This window comes from Felis catus, chromosome A3, assembly GCF_018350175.1.
Source record: "Felis catus isolate Fca126 chromosome A3, F.catus_Fca126_mat1.0, whole genome shotgun sequence".
NCBI classification, from domain to species: domain Eukaryota; kingdom Metazoa; phylum Chordata; class Mammalia; order Carnivora; family Felidae; genus Felis; species Felis catus.
Genome location: NC_058370.1, coordinates 89,169,857 through 89,197,483, shown reverse-complemented (window position 1 = coordinate 89,197,483; position 27,627 = coordinate 89,169,857). Strand labels below are relative to the sequence as shown.

The following is a 27,627-nucleotide window of genomic DNA, read 5'->3' as shown; positions in this document are numbered from 1 at the left end:
GGGCCCCTTGTCTGTGAGGGACAGCATAAAGCTCTGCCTCTGGTCACTGAAGTAGCTGTGGGGCAGAATACTTTCCTTGGCAGGACCACTGAATATTGCCCATAATGTTCACCAGTTGCTGGTATCACTGGCCGCTTGGTACTCATCTTCCCTTCCTCTTTCTTCCTCCAAATTGTTCCAGGTTGCAAATTCCTTCAGATTACTCAAGATGCCCCTGAGAGAAAGCATGACTGCCAGTTCAGGGTGTTTGACTGCTTCAGGCTCCACTCATTTCCTCTGAAACCTGAGGCTATTAAAGTCTAGCGGCACACCCGGGAGGTTTTGCTCTCGGAGGGATCCATTCAACCTGGCTTAAGAACCTATGAAAATTTGAGATTCTTGAACTCTAGAAAAAATGTTTAGAAAATGGACAAGGTTAAATGTTAACTATTGTCAGTATTATTTTAACATAACAATGAAGAGAAACTACACTTTCTAGAATACCCACTATTTCTTTTGATTCATAGTGTATATATTATCCCTCTCTATGTTTATGTTTTCTACATGGAGTAGCATCCTGGATCAGCAGGATACTTTCTTCTCTCTCTCTCTCTCTCTCTCTCTCTCTCTCTCTCTCTCTCTCTCTCTCTCTCTTAAATAGACTCTATGCCCAGCATGGAGCCCAACGCAGGGCTCAAACTCAAGACCCTGAGATCAAGAGTTGGACGCCTAACTGACTGAGCCACCCAGGCACCCCATTTCCTTTCATTTTTATGTTATAATAGTATTGAAATAGTAATTATCTTTATTAGAAGCATTGGTTAGGCTCCTCTGAATGTGTTTAAAAATTTTTTTCTAATGTTTTTATTTTATTTTTGAGAGAGAGACAGAGTGCGAGTTGGGGGAGAGGCAGAGAGAGAAGGAGATACAGAATCTGAAGCAGGCTCCAGGCTCTGAGCTGTCAGCAGAGAGCCTGATGTGGGGGCTGAAACTCATGGAGTATGAGATCATGCCCTGAGCTGAAGTCGGACATCCAACCGACTGAGCCACCCAGGCACCCCACCTCTGAATGTGTTTTAGAACTATCATTTGCATGAGATCAGTTTAGGGGGCCATAATCAGTATTGTTAATAAAAATTGAAATGAAATAGAACAGAACAGAATAGAAAATAATAGCATGTATTACATGGAATTTTGCCTCAGGCATGCATGTGTGTGCGTGTGCGTGTGTGTGTGTGTGTGTGTGTGTGTGTGTTTGCGTGTATTCCTTAAACTTGTGTACGGGTTGCAATGTAAAATGTTCTTGCAAAGAGTTTGAGGTTAAAAAAAGTTTTAGAAATTGTGTCTTTATAAGGTAAATAGAGACCATGATTTTGAATTTAGGAGATTCATGGAAGGTGGAATTTCATGAGATATCTAGGATTAAAAAACAAATTACTCTTGAATAACTACTGTGAAAGGGGGGGGATAGCAGTACAATTCAAGGCATCCCACCCCATTTTTATTCACATAGCTTGAAAGCTTTTTCTTATATTAAGCTGATATTTTTCCTATGTTCTAGTAACATCCATTTATTAGTTTGAGTAAAAAGCACTATTTTTAGGGCAGCATCTTTCTTCTGATCGCCCTTCAGATACTTTAGCACCTTTATTGTGATAGCTTTTCAGATATTTGATGGATACCTGTTATTTAGGTATAGTGTATAGTGTCCAGGTATAGTATATAGTATCTCTAAATGAATATTTTACCCATCTTTGGGCTAAAATACCCTTTATTTTTCATGTGTGTAGCTTTGAGTTCTTCTCCAAACATACTCCCATCTAACCGTGTTTCAGTTGTCAGTGGCCTTGCTAAAACATGGCATCTTAATGTAATTCTTATCATGTGGTCTTAGAGTCTTACCATCTTACTGATTCCAGACGAAGGATCAGCAAACTGTGTCTTGCAGGCCAAATCCAGCTTGTCTCCTATTTTTGTAAATAAAGTTTTGTTGGAATGCAGCAATGCCCATTCATCTACGTTTTGTTTATGGCTGCATTTTTGCCATAGTGGCTGAAAGGAATAGTTACAACAGAGATTATCTACCTAGCCCTTTGCAAAAATAGTTTCTTGACCCCCGTAATTTAGACAATTTAGAAGCATTTAGAAGCATTTTAGAAGCATTTAGACAATGCTTCTATTAGTGTTGTCTTAGCTCTGCATTTGGGACAGCTACATTCTTAATTCTTAATTCATGTTGAGCTAATAGTCCAGTAAAACCAAGTGTTTCACATGTGGTACTATTAAATAGTAAAGAGGAGGTTTGAGGGTTTCTTCTTTTTCTGTTACTTCATAAAGACTTTCTGGAGAAGGTTGGGTTTTATTTTGTCTGTGAAAAAAGGAGGTGCTTGTGGTAATCTGCTCTGAAAATGATACTCCAGGTGTAGTATATAGTGTAGGGAAAAGTTTTCAGATGTGTATTCCTGAAAAACTAGTTTCTTAAGATGATCCTCAGTAAAAGGGTGTTATGTTAAATAAATGTGGAAAACATTCTGTATGATATCCCCCTTATTGGGCATTCATGGTACATGCAGAATATTAAAGGCTTCAAGAAGTCCTGAATAAAGTAACCTGTTTAGTGGAATTTCCCACTGAATTTTAGTGGGATATTTGGTGTGTGTGTATGTATATGTGTGTGTGTATCTATCTGTGCACTGTGTGCACCTCTGGGTGCATGTGAAGAGTGCCTATTAACATTTCTTGGTGTTCTAAGGGACATAATAGGAAACACTCAGCTAAGGGAATGTCTTAAAAGTGTAAGGAGTGGCAGTTATTGGTGGAAGGGGGGTAAAAAGCCTCCATTAAAGAAAGCTTTAGAAGTTAATATTGCTCATGTTTGTTGTTGCTGCTTAGAGAGAGAGAGAGAGAGAGAGAGAGAGAGAGAGAGAGAGAGAGAGAAGGGCAGAGAGAGAGAAGGGCAGAGGGAGAGAAGGGCAGAGGGAGAGGGAGAGAGAGAATCTCAAACAGGCTCCATGCTGGGCATGGAGCTTGATATCATGACCATGAGATCATGACCTGAGCCAAAATCAAGAATTGGATGCTCAACTGACTGAGCCACCCAGGTGCCCCTGCTCATGTTTTGATACTATCGACATGGTGAGGAAATTACTATTCTGTATACTTAATTTTTTTTATATCAGTCGAATCTCCAAAAGTGGATGTCAAAAAACTTGGTGCCAGCGCCTTTAAATTATGAACTCTAGATAAATTTTAAGGCCTGTTTACATAGTTTTGACTATCTGATGAAGAGATTGATTAATTTCAAAAAAAAAAATGAGAATACGGAAGTGTTAGGAACTATTTTGAATTAATGATCCAAAAGAGGCCTCTGGGTGGCTCAGTCGGTTAAGTGTTCAACTTCAGATCTGCCCGTGGTCTTGCAGTTCACGAGTTCAAGCCCCACGTCAGGCTTTGTGCTGACAGCACAGAGCCTGGAGCCTGCTTCAGATTCTGTGTCTCCCTCTCTCTCTGCCTCTCCCCCAGTCGTGTTCTGTCTCTCTCTCTCTCTCTCTGTCAAAAATAACAGCACAGTTAAAAAATTTTCGAAAAGAATTAAGATAAAATGTTTTCTAAAATTAGGATAATAGGGGCATCTGGGTGGCTCAGTTGGTTAAGCATTCAATTCGTAATTTCGGCTCAGGTCATGAGCTTATGGTTTGTGAGACTGAGCCCCATGTTGGGCTCTGCACTGACAGCACAGAGCCTGCTTGAGATTTTCTCTCTCCCTCTCTCTCTCTGCCCCTCCCCTGCTTGTGCTCTCTCTCTTTCTCAAAATAAATGAACTTAAAAGAAAAAAAAGAATAAAAAAAATAAAATTAGGATAATAAACGGAAAATTTGACCTGAGTTAAAAGTTCAGTTTACACCCAAGTTTTCCAGGAATACATTGGTGAAGTGAGGAATATCTATGGTAAAATTTGTTCTTTGTACATATAGTAGAGATGCGAAGGTTCTCTGGGTAATTTTTTCTATTTTCTGTTTTCTCTCTTTTCTTTCCAAAACTCAGGTGTGATCTTTAGTTGTTATAGTGTCTTAGTTTGGAATATTCTAAGCTGAACATGTCAGTCAGTAAATTTGTTTTCTTTGATTTTTAAAAATACCATGCAGTAGAAAACATTGAGTAGAAAAGTTGATAGAATTTAGACCCAAGAGAATGCCATTAAACCAAAACGTGTTGGGATCCTGAAAGAATCTCTATAACTGTTTTTAGTCTTTTCATTTAAAATGTTGATCTTGGGGTGCTTGGGTGGCTCAGTCGGTTGAGCGTCCGACTTCGGCTCAAGTCATGACCTCACAGTCCATGAGTTCGAGCCCCATGTCGGGCTCTGTGCTGTCAGCTCAGAGCCTGGAGCCTGCTTTGGATTCTGTGTCTCCCCCTCTCTCTGCCCCTCCCCCACTCACACTCTGTCTCTCTATCAAAAAATGAATAAACATTAAAAAGTTAAAAAAAAAATGTTGATCTTACCCAACAATTGTCTAAATGTTTGTTTTTTTATGAGTTTAAATTGTCTTCTCTCCACAGAATCAAGTGACGGATACTAATAGAAAACTGCAACATGAGGGAAAGGAAGTAAGGCCGGTTTACCTTTTGAACAAATCTTCTCTGTTTCCTGTCATTCTCTTGTGATGACTGCATTCTTGATGGCTTAGAAGACCAAGAGCAGTGTGTTGGAGAACTTGGACATTATCATTGCTTCTCCTAATGTTTTTCTGAATTAAATGAATATAGCCGCTAGAAAGTGTAATGAGAAAGGATGTAGCTTTTCTAGTATATGTGCTGCCAAAGTGAGCACAAGGATGTAGCTTTTCGTAGCTGTGGTTTTAAATCACTTGAGTGGCCACTGCTGTTCTCTCTGTCTGGAATGCTTTTTCCCCAATATTCTACTTCAGACTTTGCTCAGATGTTCCCTTCTTAATGATGCCTTTTATTTGAAATTGCAGACTCGCTCTCACTCCTGCATTCTTTTTAGTTTTACTTTTTGTGCTTTATTTTTCTCCACTGCACCTATCGTGCTCTACTATTACATATTTTTAGTGGTATGTTTGTTTTCTGTCTGTCTCCTTCCATTAGAAATTAAGCTCCGTGAAGTCGGGAATTTTTGTTTGTTTTATTCATTGCCATATTCCCTCTGCCTGCCTAAACAGTGACTGGCACAAGGTGGGTGCTCCATAAATATTTGTTAAAAAGTGAATCAGTGATTCTGTTAATTGATATAATTGCCATTTAAGCCATCACAGTTTACAAGATTATTTTACATCCTTTTTCTCACTTGATTCCCATGACAGGCCTATGATAAATCAGGACAGGTATTATCGCCATTTTATTGGTGAGGAAACTAAAACAGATGATTTGCTAAAATTTACATAGCAATTATTTTCTGACTTGCAGACCATCACTGTTCTTTGTGTCATGTACTTTTATTACCGACTAGTACTTACTTAGTTTTAATAATTTTTAAGACTAGCTTTTGATTGTTTTATCAATGACTTAATCAGGGCTATTTCTCTCTCTCTCTCTCTCTCTCTCTCTCTCTCTCTCTCTCTCTCTCTCCTCTCTCTTTTTGTATGGTATTACCTAAGCAGATAACGTTTTTTAGGTATAAGTTCGGGATGAGTACCACAAAAAGCTATGTAGATTACTGGTTTTTGAAAGTTTGTCTCACATATTTAAAATTACACAGAGAATGCAGTTTCTTCTAGTTGTAGTGTGGTATGACTTCAAATGGGAAGGAAAAGTGAGTTACTCTTCCCTAAACTGGAACTCTTGGAAAAGCCATAACTTCTAAGCATGTGGTTTATTTGTTAAAATAGAGATTTAGTTGAAGATTATGTTTAAAACCCAACTGAAGCAATATAGGGAGGACTGTTTCCCTCAAGGAGCCTCGCACTGATGAGAGAAACATAGGATCTTCTCAGAAGACTTGATGAAACCAAGCATGCTGAAGGGTCTGAGTAAGGCTTGGAGAAAATCTGCAAGTTTTTTCTTTTCTTCTGGATAGCCCCTGGATTTTAGGATTCCACTTTAGCTGGCCTTTTCCAGTATAGTATGTATCTTGGGGAGAAAATGGGAAACCACGCAGGAATGTTTTACTAGTTGAGAAAGGCAGTTTCTTAGTTCACTTGGCAGGTCTTTCTATGAAACTGTCTGGGATTTTCTGATGAATTGAACACAGGGTGGAAAAATGTGACTGAAAGCTTTTTATTTACAGCTACTGGCATAATTCAGTTTTTTTTCCTCTTGCCAAGCTGGTAATAGCAATGGAAGAGCTGAAGCAGTGTCGACTACAACAGAGAAATATTTCAGCCACTGTTGATAAATTAATGCTGTGTCTTCCAGGTGAGGAGCTGGAAATGGACTAGGATTCTTGATGTAATTCCTTTAGCTTTAATAAGTTTTTCACTTGCTCTGAATAATACTTATATGCTCTTTTCCCCCTTTTCTTTCAAGTCCTAGAGATGTATAGCAAACTGAGGGACCAGATGAAAACTAAAAGGTAAGATTGTTTTATTGAATATTTTTTATTGTGTAAAATTTCTGTTAATTAGGATAGTTTTAAGGTCCATATTTAGCCTAACCTTTCAAGAAATAATTAAGTCCGTGTAACATCCTCTCTAGCCTTTGGTATATCTGTTGATTCATCCTGAGACTTACTTATATACACTGCTGGTATGCTGATGTATTTTGCCATATATCATGTTTAATAAGAAAAACACTACTCATAATTTGGTTTTTTAGAAGACCTGGTCTTTCAGGGATAAAACACGTAACTTTTAGTGGTAGTTTATTGGAGAAACATGCTTTGGTTTAGTATTGTAGTAGAAAAATGATTACTGGTTCTGGTGCAGGGGTGACTTAGGGTTCTTCCCTGAAACAGAATCAGTAGAGAGAGGGGGAGAGAGAGAGAGGGAGGAAGTCTATGTGTACAGTGAGGGAAGGAGGGAGGTGTTGACTGATTGATTTTAGGGAGCTGGTTCACACGATTATGGAGGCTGTTTTCTTCTGGTTTTTTCGAAAGGAATGTCTATAGTGACTCTTCCGCTCTTCTTCCCAAGCTAGAGTAAGCACACTACCCTGGAGTGTGCTGCAGTATGAGGGGGTATGTGAGGCTGTCTGATAAACAGGACACATCTTTCTGGAATGTTGATTTTTACCTAGGTTTCAAGGGAAAAAGTATAGAATTAAAATGCGATATTGAAATAACAATAGAAATATTGTTAATAAAACCATTAAATCCTCCAGAATTTTAAAGCCTAAAAAGCATGAAGCATCAAAGTTTTTTGAATTTCTTAGACACCCATCTTTTTCCCAGGAGGATGTGTTCACATATGAGAATGTAGGTCAGATAATAGGAGAAGTTCTGTTCAGTGAGATAAGAAAGTAGTGTTATTTTTCTGATAACCTCTTGGTAACGTTCTAAAATTACAGAAGATTACAGAGAATAAAAAAAACACTGTGTACCAGCTTCTCTGAATTAACAGATATTAATAATTTTCCAGTTTTGATTTATATATATATAAATACACATAGACGTATATAGACATATCTGGACAGAGAGAGGTAAAGATAGACATTTTTTTACAATTATAGATAAGATTTATGTCCCTTTCCTCAACCCTATTCCTTTCACTACTCCCCTGAGGAAACAAGTATCATAAATTTGGTGTCTTTCTAGTCCATGTTTTTAACGTCTGCAAATCATATATTGTATTATTTTGTGTTTTTAAAAACATGTACATGAATGGTTCTCAGTTGGGTTTTTTTGAGATTCATTCATTCATTCATTCATTCCACAAAAATGAATGGATTACTTACTATATGCTAGGCATTGTTCTTGGGGGTACAGCTCTGAAGAAAACAGACAAAAATATCTGCTGTTTTGCGGCTTCCACACTAATGGAGAATTTATTTATGTATATAGATCTAGTTCACTTACTTTAATCCTTCGTAATAGTCCATTATGTAAATAATTCACATTTCCCCTCTCATTTCCAGTAGTTGTTATAAGTGCTGTGCACCAATACTTTCAGCTCAGTCTTCTCCTGGCGCCATAGTAGGATTATGTTTCCTGGGCTCCATTGGGCTGTGTGACTGATAAGATGTGAGCAGAAGTGGTGAATGTTACTTTTGGGCTTAGCAGTTACTTTCTAGCACAAGGTCCTTCCAGAGGTCTGTTTTCCTTTGGGTGTGACCAATGGTAACTCTCAAGATGTTGGTTGAATCCCTTAGTAACTTCAATGAACAGAACTTCTCTGCCAACCTGGTATGGGTGTATAGTATGAGTAAGTTATAAATCTTTGCTTTAAGACACTGAGATTTTTGGGATTGTTGTTGCTACAAGATAGCTGTCCTCACATACTGTGAAGGACATTCGATGTGTCTCCAGTTGTTTGCTATGCAGACGGTGGTTCAGTAAATATTCTTGTTTGTGTCTCTTTTGTTCACACATTTAGGGTTTCTTGAGAACTATGTTCTTCAAATGTTGCTATATATACAAATCACATGGGGATTTGTTAAATGTAGATTCTTAATTCAGTAGGTCTGAGGCCATTCTGGAGATTAGGCATCTTCTACCAAGCTCCCAGGTAGTACCAGTTCTGCTGGTATATGGTTTATACCTAGAAAGAGATCAGCTGGATCAAAAAAAGGATTTTCATGTATTTGTTCTTACTAGATATTATTCTCCAAAGTGATTTATCAATTTAGACTCCTGCTGTCATTTTTTGGGGAGGTCTGTTACTCCACCTTTAGGTAACATCTGTATTGTGAGACTTTGTGGTTTTTGCCAGTCTGATGATTATGAAATGATAGACCATTATTCTGCATTTTCATTTTTTTGATTACTAGTGAGATTGGTTTTTGGGCATTTGGATTTTCTTTCATTATTTTGCCCATTTTTCTCTCAGGTTTGTTCTTGTTGTTTTTTCATTTATTAGAATTTATTAATATGCTTTGGATACCTTTTCCTCTTATTAGGAATATCCTGCAAATATTTTCTTGCAATGCATGGCTTATCTAATAACTTTGTAAAGTTAGTGCTTTTTGTTGTTATAGTAGTTGTAAATTTTGTTATTATCATTTATTTTGTGGTCTTTAAAAAATTTTATTTTTAAACATTCTCAAGTACAGTATAAATTAACTGTGTTTTTTCTTGAATCAGTTTTAAGTTGCTAATGTGACACCCTCCCCAAATACTTTAGTGTGATTTCCGAGCAATAAAGATACTCTTCTGTGCAGCCACAATGCAACAGAGAATAGAAATTAACATTGATACTTTAGTAGCATCTAATCCTCATACCCAATTCAGATTTCGGTAATTATCTCAATCATGTTCTTTACAGCAAAAGAATCCAGTTTAAAACGTGTGTTGCATTTAACGGTTATGTCTCTTTATTCTTCAGCCTGGAACTGTCCTCAGTCTTTCCTTGACTTCCATGACTTTGCCACTTTTGAATATTACAGGCCAATTTTTATGTAGAATGCTCCTCAGTTTGGAGTTGTCTGATACTTTCTCATGGTTAGATTCATGTTTTATGTCTTTGGCTGGAATATCACAAAGGGGGTGCTATGTTCTCATTGCATCTTACAGGTGGCACCTACATTTTATTTGTCCTATCAATGATGATGTCCACTTTGATTACTTGATTAAGATGGTGTCTTTCAGACATTTGCATTGTAAGGTTGCTCTTTTTTACATTTGCAATTAAAAATTTTGTGGGGAGGTATTTTATAGTTATATAAATTAATCATTTTTCATCAGATTTTCACTTTAATTTTTTTTATGTCAGTATGGACTCACAGTTTCTTATTTTATTTGATGAGTCATGATTTATTAGTATGATTTATCTTGTTCAAATTATCCTGAATGGCACCAGTGGTGCTTCTATGTCTGGCTTCCATGTCCTTTTAATATGTCCTCTTAATTTTTGGAGGACTTTGTTATGAAGGAGGTATTTTTCAGGTTCATCTTATACTCTGCCTGTTGCAGCCCTGGAATCAGGCAACTCTCCGAGTAACTATGGTTCTTTTGGTAGAGAATGTTATGTAGAAGCCAGGATATATGTGCTTGCTGTACTCATTAGTGAGTAACCTGGTTTTCATTGCTCTTAATACATTTACTTACTGAATCATTTCCTTGTATGAAACTAATCACGTATCATCGCTGTCACTGCAACTCTTTACCTTCTCAACACTGCACACTGAGTTGCCCTCCTCTATGGTATCCTCCTTACTCCACTTGGGCTGTAATACTGTAAGTCCTGGCTGAATGCCCTTGTCATCTCTCCTGGGCTCTGACACTCCATGCCAGGCTGCCTTTGTATATGGACATCCTCCCCACTCCACTGGGTCCCTTGCACACCATGCTGGTCCATCCCAAAATTGTTCAGGATATTCTCTTATAATTTTAACATGTGTGGGCTCTGTAGTAATGCTTTCTCTTTCATTACTTAGTTGATAATTTGTGTCTTTTCTCTCTCAGTCTCTTTGATTATTCTAGCTAGAAATTTATCAGTTGCACTAATTTTTTTTCTGAAAAGCATCTTTAGGTTTTACTGTTACTTACTGATTTCTGCTATTATTTTTAGTATTTTCTTTCTCCTACTTACTTGAGGTTTAATTCCCTCTTTTCTAGCTTTATAAGGTAGATTTTGGTTCTTTATTTTCTAATGTAGCCATTTAAAGCTGTACATTTTTCTCTTAGCAGTGCATTAACTGCTCTTACCTGTTTTATGATGATGTGTTTTTTTCCCCCTTTTATCTCAAATGTTTTAATTCCTTTGTGATTTTAGAAATTTAATCTCATTATTTAGAAATGAATTGGTTAATTTCCAAGTAGTAGATTTTTCAGGTTTAAAAAAATTGACTTGTAATTTTAGTTCACTGTGTTCATGAATGTAAGATGTATGATTTCAACTTTTTAAATGTTTGGTGAAACTTGTTTTAATGGCCCAGCATATGGTCCATTTTGGTGAAAATTTCATGTATACCTCAAAATTATGTATATTCTGTTGTTGAATAGGGCATTCTTTAACTATTATTTAGATACCCTTGATTAACAGTGTTGTTCAGGTTTTCTACATCCTAGTGATTTTGTATTTGTCAATTGCTGACAGTAATGTTGAGATTGTCTGTTATGATTGTGGATTTGCAAATTTCTTTTTTCTGTTCTTTCAGTTCTTGCTGTTGTATTTTGAAGCTTTCTTGTTGGGTGCATATACATTTAGCATTGTTATATCTTCGTTGTATCTTCTTGATGAGATGACCAGTTTATTATTATGAAGGTTCCTCTTTATCCCTGGTAATATTCTTTTTTTTTTTTTTTTTTTAAATATATGTTGGGGTGCCTGGGTGGCTCTGTCAGGTGAGCGGCCAACTCTTGATTTTGGCTCAGGTCATGATCCCAGAGTTGTGGGATTGAGCCGTGCAGCAGGGCCCGTGCTGAGTGTTGGAGCCTGCTTGAGATTCTTTCTCTCTCCGACTCATGCTCTCTCTCTCTCTCTCTCTCTCTCTCTCTCTCTCTCAAATAAATAAAACAAAAAAAAAATTAAAAAATGTTGTTTCGTATTAATATAGCCACTACTGCTTTTTGTTTAGTCTTTACATGGTCTGTTTTTTAATATCCTTTTTGTTTAAAATATTTTAACAGCTTTTTTTGAGATATAGTTTCTACATTATTAATTCATCCATTTAAAATGTATAATTCAGTGGTTTTTATTGTATTCACAGAGTTGTGCAGCTATCACTACAATCAATTTTAGAATGCTTTTATTCTTTTCAAAAGAAACTCTGAGTCCCTTAGTTGTTACTACCCTCCCCCCCACCCCGAACACACACACAAAACTTGCCAGCTGCTGGGAACTAGTAATTTACTTTCTGTCTCTATAGGTTTGCCTATTCTGGACATTTACTATAAATGGAATTCTACAATATGTGGTTCTTTGTGATTGGCTTCTTTCGTTTAACATAATATTGTCAAAACTCATCCATGTTATGCCATATTTCACTATTTCGTTTCTTCTTATTGCTGAATAATATTCCATTGTATAGATATACCACATTTTATTTATCCATTCATCAGTTGATGAACATTTGGTTGTTTCTGCTTTTTGGCTTTTATGAATAATACTGCTATGAATTTTTGTTTCAAGTTTTTGTGTGGACATATGTTTTCATTTCTCTTGGCTGTATACCTAGGAATGGCATTGCTGGATCCCGTGGTAACTCTATGTTTAACCATTTGAGGAACTGTTTTCCAAATCAGACTGTTTTCCAAATCAGTTATGCCATTTTGCCTTCCACTAGCAGCATATGAAGATTTCAATTTCTGCAAATTCAGTATGTTGGTATTTATTATTGTCTGTCTTTTTGATTATGGCCATCTTGGTGAGTGACATAATATCTTATTGTTACCCTTTGTTTTTGAAAAATTTTTTTGAAGGGCATAGAATTCTAGGTGTAAAGATTCATTAGTTAAGGTGGCATTTCTTTGTCTTCTTGTTTATGTGGTTTCTGAAGGAAAGGTGTGTGAGCAGTCTTATCTTTGTCACTCTGTACTTAATGTGTCTTTCCTTAAGCTGTTTTAAAACTTTTATCTGTGTCATTTTTTCTTAGCAATTTGATTTTGATTCACTTTGGTGTCCATATGTGTGTATGCATGCATTTATGTGAATTTATCCTCCTTGTGGTTTGTCTAGCTTTTTGGATTGTAGGTTTATAATTTTCTTAAAATCTGGAAAATGTTCAGATACTGTTTTTCCAAACATTTTTTTCTGTCCTTTTCCCATCCTCATTCTAGGACTTCAGTTACATCTATGTTAGACAACTTTGAATAATCCCGTAGATGACTTGAAGATCTATCTTTTCCCCAGTCTTTTTTCTCTCTTTGCCTCATATGCGACAGATTTTATTGCTGTGTTCAAGTGCACTGATCTCTCTCTTTTGTATTGTCTAATCTTCTTTTAATCCTATCCAGTGATATTTTCATTTCAGATAATATGTGTTTCATCTTTAGGAGTTCATTGTTTTTTTTTTTTTTATGTTTAATTTCTCATTTTTGTGTCTTTCATTAATTACATGTATATGGCTCTGATATCTCTTTTCATGTACTTCTTTGCTAGTTCTGTCACTTCTGGCATTTTGGATCTCTTTCTGCAGACTGATTTTGTTTTTCCTAGTTGTAGATCAATTTGTTGGTTCTTACCATATCTGATAATTTTTGATTGGATGACGAACATTATATTATGTTGCTGAGTGTCTGGAATTTCGAGAGCCTTTTTTTCCCTTAGAGAGTGTTGCTCTTTGTTTTGGCAAACAGTTGAGTTGTTTGCAGATCTATTTGATCTCCTCAAACCCATTTTTAAAGTTTATTTTTTTATTTTTGAGAGAGAAAGAGAAAGAGTGTGTGAGCGTGCACATGGACAGGGGAGGGGCAGGGAGAGAATCCCAAGCAGACTCTGCGCCAGGAATGTGGAACCTGATGCGGGGCTTGAACCCATGAACTGTGAGATCATGACCTGAGAGGAGACCAAGAGTCTGATGCTTAAGCCACTGAGCCACCCAGGCATGCGCCCTCTGCCCCCTCTTTTTAATCTTTGGAGCTGCGCCTTCGTTTCAGGGGTAGTTCAGAGTAGTATTCGTGTACTCTGAATAACTCAGGAATTTCTAGGGATTCTTCACCAAGGTTCCTCTGCATTGTCTGAGCTCTTTGAAGTGTTTATCGTACATCTTCCTGGTGTCTTTCTGTCTCTCCCTCCCTCCCCTCTTTCCCTTCCCTGCCTACCTTTCCTTCCTTCCCTTGTTTTTGCCTGTCTGTGTGGAATCCCACTTTTTCTATGACTGACTTAGTACTCCGCAAAGACTTAAGGGAACCCCTGTGTTGATTCTGCAGATGCTGCAGTCTTTTTTTCTGCATTGCTCCCTCTCCCTCTTTTTGTTTGGATTTCTGCTGTACAACCTCAAGTTGTGTCAGCTTTTCTGAACTTCTGTCTCTGACTCTAACTCTGCTAAGCTGCTGGGCTCTGTTTAGGTTTTCTTTGTGTCCATGATGTAGAAATCACATTCAGGTAGATAATCTGCATAATTATTAAACGTACCTTTTTGGTCTCCCTTTTATCAGACGCCACTGAATGTCCACTATCTGAAAACAGATTTTATATGTTAGCCAGTATTCTGCTTTTTAAGATTGGGAGTTCGTGACTGTTCCTTGTTACTCCTTCATGGCTGGAAGCCTAGTTGTTGTTTTTGTTTTTGTTTTAAGCTGTAAGTACTGATAATACTTCTAGGTTTTATGCTTCCTAAGGAAAGATATCTGACCATCTTTCTACTTGTTAATACGTTGAAAGGATTAAATATTTGTTAATGGTGCTTTTTGATTAGGAAAGGCACTAATATTTCCTGTGGTGAGAGCTTTCATTTCATATTCTTATCATACTCTGAATTTATAAAAATTTCTCACGGATAGTTGTAATCTGCTTTAAAAGATCACTTATTAGAATTTTAAAAATCATTATTGTGAAAGAGTTCTGTACCATGGCAAGAAAGGACCAAAATTTAATTTGCCTAGAATTAACATTCCTCTTCTCACAATAGCATTCAACTATGTCTAAATTATTCTGACCTTAGTTATCCAATTTACCGGATTATTTAAATGTCTTTCCCTTCCTTCTTCTTTTATATTCCCTGCTTCTGTTTCATTTACTTTCTTTCTGCTCACATTTCTATTAGGGAGCCTAATGAGGGGGGAGACAGGGAAAACTAGCACACATGCAAGTGAAACTTAGGAATTTGACTTTTGATTCCTTTTTAATAATGTTTAGAGGTTGTCAAAAGTAGTGTCAAAATCTGGTTTTAGATTTCCATGGCAGCTGGCAATAGAAATTTTTTCTTTTGGTGTCTGCTATACAGGTGTTTAATTGGCTATCATTCTTTAACCTGTCACAGATATTGAAATGCACTAGAAATTTGAATAATCTTATTGGACTGTTATATTTGGAGCATGAATATGCTAGGGAAAGGACGATGGGGAAATAAGGTGACATTCTTTGTTGCCAGGAATCACTGGGTTTTGTACTAATTAGCCTTGAAAAACGTGGAGTTCTTTGACAGACCAGATGTTTTCAGCACGCAGCCATGTGTCTCATCAGTGAATGTGCCTGTGTCCGCAGGCAACACTGTTAGATTTTTCTCATTCTATAAACAATGTTCCAAAATATAACTAAACCCCAAAGTGTGTTTATCTTTTTGGCTTAATTTCTGGCTTTCTATCCTTTCTAAGGTTTCTCTCTAGAGGAATTGCATTTTATTGCACATAGCTCTTCATACCTAATTGTAGTATAAACACCATTCTGTTTACGCTAAACCATGTGAATTTTACTGTTCTTGAGTCTGTAAAATTGTAATAAATAAAAGCAACCATTTCACATTAACTCTATTTGTACTTTTATTTCTAAATGTAGGGGAAATAAATCTTTCTACCCTCTATTTATTTGTACTAAGATTTTGATTTTTGGAACATATGAGGGAAAAACAATAAAAAAATCAGTAAAACCAGTCTCTAGTCCTTAGTGTTTATGGTACTAAGTACATTGGAGTGAGAAGAACTTAAGTATCTACCATGAAATTCATTCTTAAAATCTGAAACAGAGCTATCAGTTCTTTTATTTATAAGATCAGAACTGAGTTCTTCCTATACTAAATATATCATGGGAAGTATGGAAATTTGGAAATGAAAAACATGAGGAAAATTGTCACCCATAATGTTGCTGTCCAAAGGAAAAAAAAAATCACGGCTTAACGTTTTCGTGTATACCTTTTTAGACATTTTCTGTGTACTTATGTATGTGTGTATGCATGTAGTTAGTGATACATAGCTCATACATGCACATATATTCATAATTATACATGTATATGTATTTATATTTTTGTAAACATTATGATTATACCTGTAAGTTTTATTTTTGACATAACTTTTACTCAACAATACTGTAAACATTTTGCTTTTAAGTCTTTGACTACATTGATATATCATGATGTGTTTAACCAACTCATTGTTATTAGACACCTAGATTAGCTTTTTATTGGCTAATATAAATGGCTACAATTCAAGAGGCTTATATATTTTTGTGAACCTAATATTTCTTTTTGGAAATGCAACTGGTTAGAATGCTTGTCATGGTAAAATTCTTCCCTGAAAACTTGTATCATTAATACAAATTTGTTTACCAGCAGGTAGTAAATCCTCATTTATTGAAACCTCTGATAATAATACCCATATCTTTTGAGAAATCTTTGGGAGTTTGAATGACAAAACTATGTTTTTGATTTGTATTTTTTTACATATCTGTTCAATTCTACACCCCCCCCCCCCCCCCCCCCCCGCCAATATATTGGCCTTTTCAATGTTTGTGACTTTTCTTTGCTCATTGCTTTTTGTTCGTTGCTTTTAAAAAGAACCTTAAGTTTTTCTGTTGTCAATAATCTTTACCAAGTTTTTGTTTCTTCGTTATTCTTATTTTTTTTAATGTATGACTTATTTTGATTTTACTTTGTCAACCTTATTAATTTTAGTTTTATTTGTTCTCTTATGCTTATGGAAGCTTTCCTACCTATCAGATAAATATTACTTTCTTTACTATTGCATTACCAGCAATATTTACTTCTACCTAACCAGCAATATTTCTTTTCTTAAAATCTATTGTATCTGATATAAATATAGCCACTTCAGCACTTTTATGATTACTTTTCCCATGGTATATTTTATTCCATCTTTTACTTTAATAACCTACTTTTATCTCTGAATCTAAACTGTGTTTCTTGTACAGGACATATAGTTGGATCAGTCTTTTTAAATCCTGTCTGACAATTTGCCTTTTTAAAAAAAGTTTATTTATTTATTATTTAAGAGAGACAGAGATAGCATGAGTTGGGAAGGGGCAGAGAGAGAGAGGGTGAGAGAGGGAATCCCAAGCAAGCTTCACTCTGCCAGCACGGAGAGCTCCGACACGGAGCTCAAATCCATGAAACCGCAAGATCATGACCTGAGCCGAAACCGAGTTGGATGCTCAGCTGACTGAGCCACCCAGGCGCCTCCTGTCTGACAATGTACCTTTTGACTAAAGTGTTTATTAGTCCATTTAGATTTAATGTAGTTATTGATGCGGTTGAGTTTTACTTTTTGTTTTCAGTTTTTCATGTCTTTTTGTTCTTACCCTTTTCTCTCTTTTTCTTGTATGAAATATTTTATAGTATACTATTTTAATTCCTCTGTTGATTGTTTAATGATACATTTTTTGCGTTATTTTCTTAGAGGTTGCTCTGTGGATTATAATCTGTATCTTAATGTATCATAGCCTACTTTGACTTTAGGTCAATGCTGATGTAGTTTTGGTAGAATATATAGTAGTGGTTTTGCTTCAACTTAGCTCCATTTCTTTCCTCCTTTTTTGTGCTATTATTGTCATATATATATTATGTCTCTATATTTTATAAACCCAATGATACAGTATTATAATCATTGCTTTTAAATTTTTTCTCTTAATGAAATTAAAATGAGAAAAGAAAAAATATATTATTTACTCTTTTGTATTTCACATATATTTACTATTTCCTATGCTCTTCATTTATTTCTGTGAATTAAAGTTAATTTCTGTTGTCATTTCTTTTCTGGCTTCCGTTAGTATTTTTTGTAAGGCAGATCAAGGAATTCTCTGTCTTTATTTTGGAATGTATTTCATTTTTATTGTTAAAAGATAGTCATCAACTAAGGATTAGTCCAAGGTTTTCACTCAAACAAACTTGAGCCAATAAGGTTTTCACCCTTTGTCAGTGGATTTGTGTGTAAGCAACAGAATACATCAAAATTTCAGGCAGTTTTCAAATCAGCCTGAGCTTTTAGTTTCTGCCAGGCTTTCTACATGTGTGCCTGCTGCCTCCTTGTCAGCCAGGGTTGTGTGGAGTGCTTAGGCTCTTTTGGGTGTCTTTCTGCATGTGTGCACAGCCTCAATCAGCTAGGATTTACTAAGAGCTACCAGGCCCTTTCATGGGTCTCTTACTTACATACTTCTGTTAAATTTCTGGTTAGTCCTCCAATCTGCCCTTTATCCCAACCCAGACTAACTTCAGGCCAGGAGAGCGGGACCCATCCATCCATCCTTCCTCCCTCCCTCCCTCCCTCCTGTCTTTCCTTCCTTCCTTCCTTCCTTCCTTCCATTTATCCATCCATCCATCTGGAGTTTGCTACTTTTCCTAATAATGCCACTCCTTATGAAGGCAGGGAAGCTGCTGGTTTTCATGACAAGCCAATATAACCAATGGGAGGGAGGGGGAATGGGGAGTGGGTAGAGTTGGAGGGTTGATGGAGGAAGCCCCAGGAGAGAGCACCACAAAGTTCCATTGTTCAACAGTTTTCATGAAAAAACACTTTTCAATTTGTTCTCCTTTGTCAATTTCCAGAGCCCTGAAAAGGTTTGATGATATTTGTTTTTTGGGGTAGAAGATTTTCCGAGTTCTTCCCTGTGCCATAGTTGGAAGTTTAAACTTAGGTACTTTATTTTATGGGATGATTGTTTTGGCATTGATATGATCATCTTGTATTTTCATTTATTTTTTGTATAATTTCATTGGTAGATTTTGTAAGTTTTCTATTTTCTTGGGGTACAATCTTTTTTGATTGGAATTTATTGAGTCCTTTAGTACGTATATTAATTTTTAACAATTTGACACTTTCCCATTGATGTTTTTATTGAAACTTAATACTGTATTTGTCTTAATGTACAATCAAAACTAATTGAGGCCAGAAATTTTACCTGAGGAATATATCTGTGGCCCTAAAGAAGACTGAGTTGAGCTAAAGGTGATACAATTCCTTTTATAGGCATTATCCTGCACTGAAAACTCTGGAACATCTAGAGCATACCTATCTGCCTCAAGTAAGCCACTATCGATTCTGCAAGGTGATGGTGGACAACATCCCCAAGCTTCGAGAAGAAATTAAGGATGTTTCTATGTCTGATCTCAAAGACTTTTTGGAGAGTATCCGCAAACATTCAGACAAAATCGGAGAGACTGCCATGAAGCAAGTAGGTCTTGTGTTTATGATAGGTTGGCCAATGACTTTGCTAGTGTTCAGTTAAATACAGGTTTCTCTTTGTAAGTGTCTTAACTATTTCTTGTCGTTTTAGGGAAGTCCTTCCTCTTTATGGGGACACATGATTAAAAATGTGTTTTATTTTTTTAACAGAGCAGTGAATTATTTGCTAGTTTATTGTTTCGCTCTGTGGATGTTCAGTAAATATGGATTGATTGTGATGGTTTATATTGGGACTTTGAAGAGGTCTTTCTATTTTTTGAATATTTTCCGTCACTTTGGATATGATTTGAAGCCCAAGATTTTTAAAAGGTCTCTTTCTCGGTAATGAGCTAAATTGTGCTGCAGGTATCTTTGGTTGATTACTTACTATGTAAACAAGGTATTGTGTTGTTTATAAATATTTCTGTAATTGTTATTTCTGATATCAGTGGGTATCAATGAAACAAGGCCTTTTGGGAAATGCTGTGAATTATGATCACAGAAAGAGATTTCTTTATAGCTTATAAATTAACAAACATATTAGAATTTTCAGGTTTTTTCTGTCTTTTTTTAAATTTTTTTTTTATTGCAGTATCTTCATCTCCAAGTCATGAAAGCCACCAAGAAACATCTTTTCTTTTGTCATTTCTCTTTTCTCTTTTCTTTTCTTTTCTTTTCTTTTCTTTTCTTTTCCTTTGTCATTGTGAATAAAAGAGCAGTAATGATTTTCAGTGTTACTTGCTCTTCTGAAATTTAAATCACATGGATTTTATTGAAATATCTCAGTATACCTTATGATGTAGCTTACAACGATAAACAGAAGATTTGATTGTTTATGGAAAGTGTTGTTTGGTTCTACAAACAACTATGTTCTTGAATAAGTCATATATAGTTCTTATCATTCTGGGAGGAAAGAGGGAGCAGGTTATATTTTTGATCTCAACAAGTCTTGGTAATTTTTCAGATGTCTGATTTTGCAAAAGAGGTTTGCCTGTTGGAAATTCCTTTCCTAAGGCGACGCTGATATTCTTTACCCCTTCTTTTAAATTTTTCAATGCTACACTTTCTAATGTGGAAAGTTTAAAACTAGTTGATGATGATAAGCCTGATGGGAATAATACATCATGTCATTTTTTTAGTGGTGAAGAAACAAAATTAATCATTGAAAATATATCTGTGTTGCTGGGTGTATTTTTTGAGTACGGGAATGAAGGTATTCTGCAAGACAAGTCTCTGTTGTGTTTGACAGATTTTTTTCTAAACTTTCAAAATATAGGAGAGTATAGTACAAAGTCTCTGTGGAAGCATTCTTTAAAAAAATATTTTTTTAATGTTTATTTATTTTTGAGACAGAGACACACAGAGTGCGAGCAGCGGAGGGGCAGAGAGAGAGGGAGACACAGAATCTGAAGCAGGCCCCGGGCTCTGAGCTGTCAGCATAGAGCCCGATGCAGGGCTCAAACTCATGAACTGTGAGATCATGACCTGAGCTGAAGTCAGACACTTAACTGACTGAGCCACCCAGGCACCCCAGAAGCATTCTTTTTTAAACTTGCCTTTTCTTTTAGCCCTCTGCTTGAGAAATTAACTTCAATTCCTTTTTGGTGAAAGTCACAATGTTATTATTTCATTTAATATAGATTATCTTGTCTCACCTCTTAATTATCTAAAGAAATTAAGACCCAGGGCAGGGAAGTGTCTTGCTAAAGTTCAGACAGCTTGTAAAGGTCAGATCCTGTAGTAGAATTTAGGTTACACTGAGGCAAAATTTGTCTACTGTGGCACTCAGTCTGTGTAAACTATTAGCTATTTGGTATATCTGTGCCATATAAAGAAATGGTGAAGAAAACTGTTGTAGATTCAGGACTTTTAATTTACTGATGACCCTTCATACTTCCTATAAAATTTATATCAAATATAGCTCTTACTGCATGCATGGCTATCCTATGCTATGTTAGTTAAGATCTTTGAATAAAAATATCTTAACACATTTTAAAATCTGTAGTACCTAAAAAGTAAGGAAAGTAGGAAAGAGAGAAATTACCACATACTTTGTACATAGTAGTTGTTCAATAAATATTTATTTGAATTCGTGGATGTTGGAAAAGAGGGATAGGGTGTGGTTTATTTTTCATTTATGTCAAGCCCAAAATGGTGTTTCTGACTTGTGATGGTTTTCTTCGCGTTGGTTATTTGGGGCATCTTTTCATCATGTGGCTCTGCTATTTTTAATGTGGGTTTGAAGATTGGTACAGAAGGGCCAGGGAATTTTGCACGTAGGATAATTTTTAAGGGCTAGTCATGGATGCAACATATTATTACTTCTACTCACGTTTCATTGGCCAGAACCTAATTACTTGGCTTTACCGACCTGCAAAGGAGGCTGAGAAAATATAATCTCACTCTATCATTAAGAGGAGAAAGATACGTGTTTGGTGAATAGTAGCTAGTTTCTGACACAGTCTACCCTTTGGTCATCAAATAACTCTTCAGTCTTCCTCTTGTCCATAGAATACACTTAACCCTTCCCAAGGAGGGTATTCTAGTATCCCATCTAGTTAGTACATCCATTTCAAAGTCTAGTATATTTCAGGGATGCTCACAACTCTTCATCAGATCCGGATATGTCTCCAGATCCAGATGGGCTGCTGACCAGGAAATCAGATGACAAGCTATCTACACCTGTGTTCTCTCCCACATCCAATGAAGAGGCTAGAATAGAATAACTACAACAAAAACTTACATATAGAAAAGGGAATAATGGGAGACACACAGTATTCCTGCTTCTTATGCAAATCATGTAATCTTTTTGGGTCATCATTGGGAAATCTTTCTCGCTTGGTAATAGTGGATCTTTTTTGCTAAGACATTAACACTCTGAGAGGAATTCCTTTGCCTGTTCTTCCTGGCTCCTAGTTGCACTCTGTTTTTTCTTTGTCTGTTTTTTTCTTTTTCAAAAAGAAGCAAGTGCTGTGGAATATGCCTTTCTTAGACTATCTCTGTCTCATTCTCTCTTCTCTCTCTATTTCTAGATATATCCACATTAATATCTGTAAATGTGTATATATTTATGCATATACCCTCTAATAGTTATAGGTGTAAGTGTGTGTGTGTGTGTGTGTGTGTGTGTGTGTGTGTTTATCTTTGCCTGCTTTCTGCTTCTTCAGGTGTAGGGGCCCAAAGGGTTGTTTTAAGGCTCTAAACAGTTAAAAGTTTATTTAGTCCAGATTTGTGGGCATTATAGTTACCTCAAAACTTAGTAAGCCTCTGATCTGTTTCTTTCCTATAGGTTCTCTGTGGACACCAGACCTGGTGCTCTTTTCTAACTATAATTTTGAGGAATGATTTTTTTCTTTGCCCCTATTGGGAAGGTAGTGGAGTTGGGGGAGCATAGGCTTTGCCTTATGCCTTTCTTGCTTTAATGTCCCTACTTTGAGGCTATATGAAATAATGAGTAAGAGAACCATACCTGAATCTGATTTTGCTTTGGAATTGGGTCACTTTGTTCAACTAGAAGTATTCTTTGGATGTTATTACTCAGCCCTTTACCATTCTTTTTCTGTTGGGATTCTATATGTGTTCAGCTTTCTAACTCTCTGAGGCCCAAGAGTCTGGACTTCTTCTGTTTCCTATAATTTTATTTGCAAACCAGCAGACTGTTTTTGTGCTCATCTCTTTTATGTAATACATTGCTAAAAGCAGAAAGTAAATGCCAATGTATGTTATAACTCTGACTCTCCGTTGACTTATCAGGCTGCAGGCCTAATAGGCATGTGGTGTGCCTTCTCATTTATTTTTAGGTTCCAGTTTTACTGGTTGTTTTGCCACAGTATTACAGGCTTATCCAGCCTTTCAACTTGTTAAAGAGATATTTTTGCTGCCTGTTGCCTGACCTCTAAATCAATGCCATTTATTTTAGTTTTGTTGTTGTTGTCGTTGTTAAGGCAAAACCATTCTTTCAATACTAGTTTCTGTTTTCCTTAAAAAATTCTGCTTGTTGTCATAGCTAAGCTCTAAAATCTCACCGTAGAAGTTTCATTTTATGCTCACTGGAAGTCTGAAGTGGATCCTCCTTGTAGCATAGCTCTTCTTCAGGTGACCATCAAGGGATCCAGGACTTTTCTTAACTTGTGGCTCTATCACTTCAACACATGTCTTCTAACATTGTTTCAGAAGGAAAAAGAGTAAATAAGGCCTGGGGGATTTTTATGGACCAGGCTTATAAGTGATACAAATCACGCTGCCAATATTACATTGGCTATAGCTTGCACGCTGCATGTGAGGCTTGGAAATCTAGTCTATCTGTGTGACCAGGCGGAACAAGAAATAGGTTTGGTGAATAGCTAGCTAGCCTCTGATACAATCTGCTACCATATAGGTTTGAAAAAAAACGTATCTTCCATTCTCTTGCCTTTTTTCTTTGCTATTTCATCTCTTTGACATTCCCCCTGCCTTGCATATGTTTGCCTTCTGATTTACTAATTCAGTTTTTAGTAAATTCATTTTCATCATTGTCAATGATGCTATTTAGAACTTTGTCATCATCATTATTATTTTCAGTTTAGCAACCACAGGTTTGGCTATAGAAATTTGTTCTTTTCCTTTAAAATTTTTTTTTCTAAGTAGGTTTCTTTGGAACCATATGACAAAATAGGTTTGAAAGTCTTACTTAATAGTGGTTACTGGTTTGAGCTCTTCTAGAAATTAGGTAGATGATTGTGCTTTTTCATGGTCGACATCTCCCTTTGCCTTCTACCCACCATATCCTGAGTTGCTGCATTGATCTATGGGTGGACTCTGTCCTTGGTACTGTGAAATGATGGAGGCAGCTGGTAGATTGGTTTCTTTATCGGGATATACCAGCAAAAGCAAAGTACCTGAAGGCTCCACCCTGATTAAACTTTAATGACCAAATTAGGCTCCAAACTTTATCTGTTATTATAATCTCAAACTGTTGTCCAATTTTATCAAAAGATACGTTGCAAAAAATACTTCTTGAGGCTGATCTGAAGGAATGTGGTTTATCCATTCCTCTGTATTCAAAGTGTCATATTGTCTCTAGATAAAGCTTTATCATTAGGAAGCTTTTTGCTTTGATTGCATATGGTAGGCAGAATTCCAAGATGGCTCCTAGATTCCTGCTCCCTTGGTACATGTGTCCTGTAAAATCCTCCTCCTTGATTATGTGGCCTGATCTAACCAGGCAAACTCCTTTAAAAGAGGGAGTGGAGATCAGATATAGAAGTTAGAGAGATTTAAAGCTGCAGCAGATGTGCTACTGTTGGTCTTGAAGAAGTAAATTGCTGTGTTTTGGAGGGGCCAGGTGGCATGGAACTGTAGGCAGCTTGAGGTGCTGAGAGCTATTGCTAACAGCTGGCAAGAAAATGGGGTCCAGAATCCTACAACCACACGGAACTGAATTCTGCCTATAATATAAATGAGTTTAGAAGAGGACCCTGAGTTCCAGATGAGACCATAGCTCTGACTGACGCCATGATTTCAGCCTGGTGAGATCCTGAGCAGAAGACCCAGCAACTGCTGAACTTCTAACCCATGGAGACTGAGATAACTGTGTGGTTTTAAGCTGCTAAGTTTATAGGAATTTATTACAGGAGTCGAAAATTAATATACTCCATTATTTTGGTCTTGAGTAGAATTGCTTTTTTACTAACCTGTACATTTTTATTTTGCTTTGGAGCTAGGAAAGAATGGTATAATCTAGTTTAAAATGGTGTCTAGCTAAAGGTCTCTGAGTTTTTCATCTGTCTTCCCACGTACCTAAAAAGCTGCAGAAAAGTAAGAAAATGTGAAAGTATGAAAATTAGAAGTTCAACCATTTAGTAGAATCTGAGGAGGAATTTAAAAATTGTCCATTCTGCTATTTATTACCTTGTTGAATTTTAAGTTAAGTAGTCATGTTTTTATTTTCAAAAAATCTTCAATATTCATTCATTTCCTCTCTCTCTCTCTCTCTCTCTCTCTCTCTCTCTCTCTATATATATATATATATATATATAACATGGTATTGGATTGATAGCATTTAGTGGACCCACCTGTGGCTTCTGCCATGGGAAATAGAGCCATCTGTAAAGTATGTAGAAAAACCCTACCTTTTATCCTGTCTTATTTTTTAAGTTGATTTTCTTCCTGTATGCTTCCAAAATACTATGCATATCTTATTTTAGAACTTCATTTTGGCTTGAAGTGATTTTATAAAAAATGTCTAAAGACTTCTTTTTTGTTAATTGTCTGCTGTCTTCTAGTTTTCCTCTTGAAATTGATTTCTGTAATTCACTCATTATGGAACTGATTTGTACAGGAGGGAAGTTCTGTATTTCTTATTTTGATTAGTTTGCCTTAGGCCTTGTGAGGCAAAGTAACATTTGTAATATAAACATTCTTGGCTAGGTTGATTTCTATGTGAAGCTGTTTAACAAAGGGAGGGATTTATTTACTTTTAAAATTCTAACTTGGCTTTGCCAAATTATATGGGTTGTATAACTGCTGCTTAGAAGAGGAACTGGTTGCCCATAAAAGAAATTGAAGGCTCCTAAGCAGTCTTCCTTTAGTAACTGGTTTTAAAGAAACTGCTCCTTGGGTGAGGTTAGTTGTCTCCATGGTTCTTTCAACCCTTGACTTTCTTTGGTTAAGTCTCGACTAGAGCAAAATGTGCTCTTTTATTTATTGTGTAGAACATCCTTTGACTTAGATCTGGCTCCATACTATGAACTGAGCTAACACAGGCCGTGTGATGACTGCCAAGGAAAAGCAGTAGTGCCCTTGAAACCTCTTTTGTGCTGGATTCTACGCAAAACTCCAACAGCATGTGACTTTTAGAGTCAGAGAATCTGGTGCTCAGTTGGTCTGGTATTCTTGGATTTACTTTATATTCTCTTTTCTTCTTGATTTCAGTATTTATATATTTGTACTGGTTTTTACTCCTTGGTCTTTAATGGTGTGGATGGCCTGAGGGTGGGGTAGGGGAATATGAGAGCTGTTTTATAGGGATTATTGAAATAAGCAGCAATCAGAATGGCAGTCGGAGTATGGTAGATAGTCTGATAGCAGGGATTGAATTTACTATTAGGTAATATGATAGTTAACGGAATAGACTTTGGAGTTTGGGTTAGACTCCTAGACTTGCCATTTGGTAGCTATTTTACAATGAGTAGGTTGCTAAGCATCCCTGTCAGTCTGCACAATTCTATAAAGTTGGAATTTTTAATTCTCTTTTAAAGATGTGAAAAATTTTGGGAAACCAGGTATCTTAGCTCAGTCCCAGGGATATAATAAATGCTAAATTAAAAAAAAAAAAGAGAACTATTCTAGGTGAATAGTGACTACGAATAGACTCTTAACAGTTTGGAGGTGAAGATAATTAGAGGTTAAACTTGATGTGTTGAAATACTTTTTTTTCCTTCCTAAAATTAAATTTCCAGTGGCAGTTTTCGGCCTTGAATTAGATCTCGTTTTTAGACAGCTTTTTTCTCCTTGCCTTAAAAAAATTTATTTGTTATATATACTTCTGAAACATTTTGAACCTGATTTCAGTTAAAAATCATGTATATATTAGACAACTATGAAGTATAGAAGATCAATATCCTTGTACTGGTGTTGAGTTGGGATGAGAGAGGAAAGATTATTTTTTAAATCTGATTTGAAGACAGCATCACAGTTTGGTTTTGAACTTTCTGTTTTAACAGAAAAAGGGAAACTATGGCATATATATATGTGTGCATCTATAATAAACATAATATTTATTTGCTTTGACCAAGCAAAGCATATCAGCTTATTAGGAGAAATTTTTCTTTTATTAAACTTAAGAGAAAATTACCATATGGATTCTCAGTACAGCTTATGGTTTTGTGGTGTGCTCATCCTAAAATAAAACAGTGCTTAGAGAATCTAGAGGAGGAGCAGTTATTATGATACTTATATCATTGCTCACAAATATATATACCTATAGATTGTGTGTGTGTGTGTGTGTGTGTGTGTGTGTATATGCACACACACACATATTTCACTAATTTTAAGATTAATTTTTTTTGAGAATATTTCTTTTACTGAACCTTGGGTTTTGAGCAATAATAAAACATAGTATCATAAAAATAAACTAACAAGTAGAATGGAATACAAGTATAGAAATTGACCCAAATATAAGAATTTCATAAGTGACAAAGGTGGTCTCATGCAAGAAGCATAAACACAAACCAATGAGCATCACACTATACAGGTGTAAAGTAAGTATTCCCTCAGTAAACCTTATAGGCAGAAAAGTCAGCACAGTGCGTGGGAACATCATTCTACTGTCATTTTCTGGAGGGGCTGATGGGTTCAGCTTTGCTGTACAAACAGCAGGATGTGCCTCAGGAGAGGGACCCTGCCCTAGATCAGTTATAGGGAAGCTGGGAGGAAGCAGAAGAGAGTCAATACATATTAGGTGGATACTTGCTGGTCAGAGGAATGTCTTGGTAAGGGGAATTGTCATATCAATCCACTTATATCAGCTAAAGAGACCTAGTATTCTTCAGAAGAGCTAAGTCAGT

The 27,627-nt window shown here is 36.2% G+C and overlaps 1 protein-coding gene across 10 annotated transcripts in view; it reads left to right on the top strand.

The window, feature by feature from the left end:
* Positions 1–27,627, top strand: part of EXOC6B (exocyst complex component 6B) — a 613,079-nt gene that overhangs the window by 94,316 nt on the left and 491,136 nt on the right. For 9 of the 10 annotated variants that reach the window (XM_045054390.1, XM_045054386.1, XM_045054387.1 and 6 more), the window contains 4 exons: positions 4,540–4,587; positions 6,264–6,354; positions 6,466–6,511; positions 18,887–19,091. In XM_045054390.1, coding sequence (XP_044910325.1) covers positions 4,540–4,587; positions 6,264–6,354; positions 6,466–6,511; positions 18,887–19,091 — 390 coding nt within the window. Of the gene's footprint in view, positions 1–4,539; positions 4,588–6,226; positions 6,355–6,465; positions 6,512–18,886; positions 19,092–27,627 lie in introns of all 10 variants that reach the window. The other variant, XM_045054391.1, reaches the window with a different exon arrangement.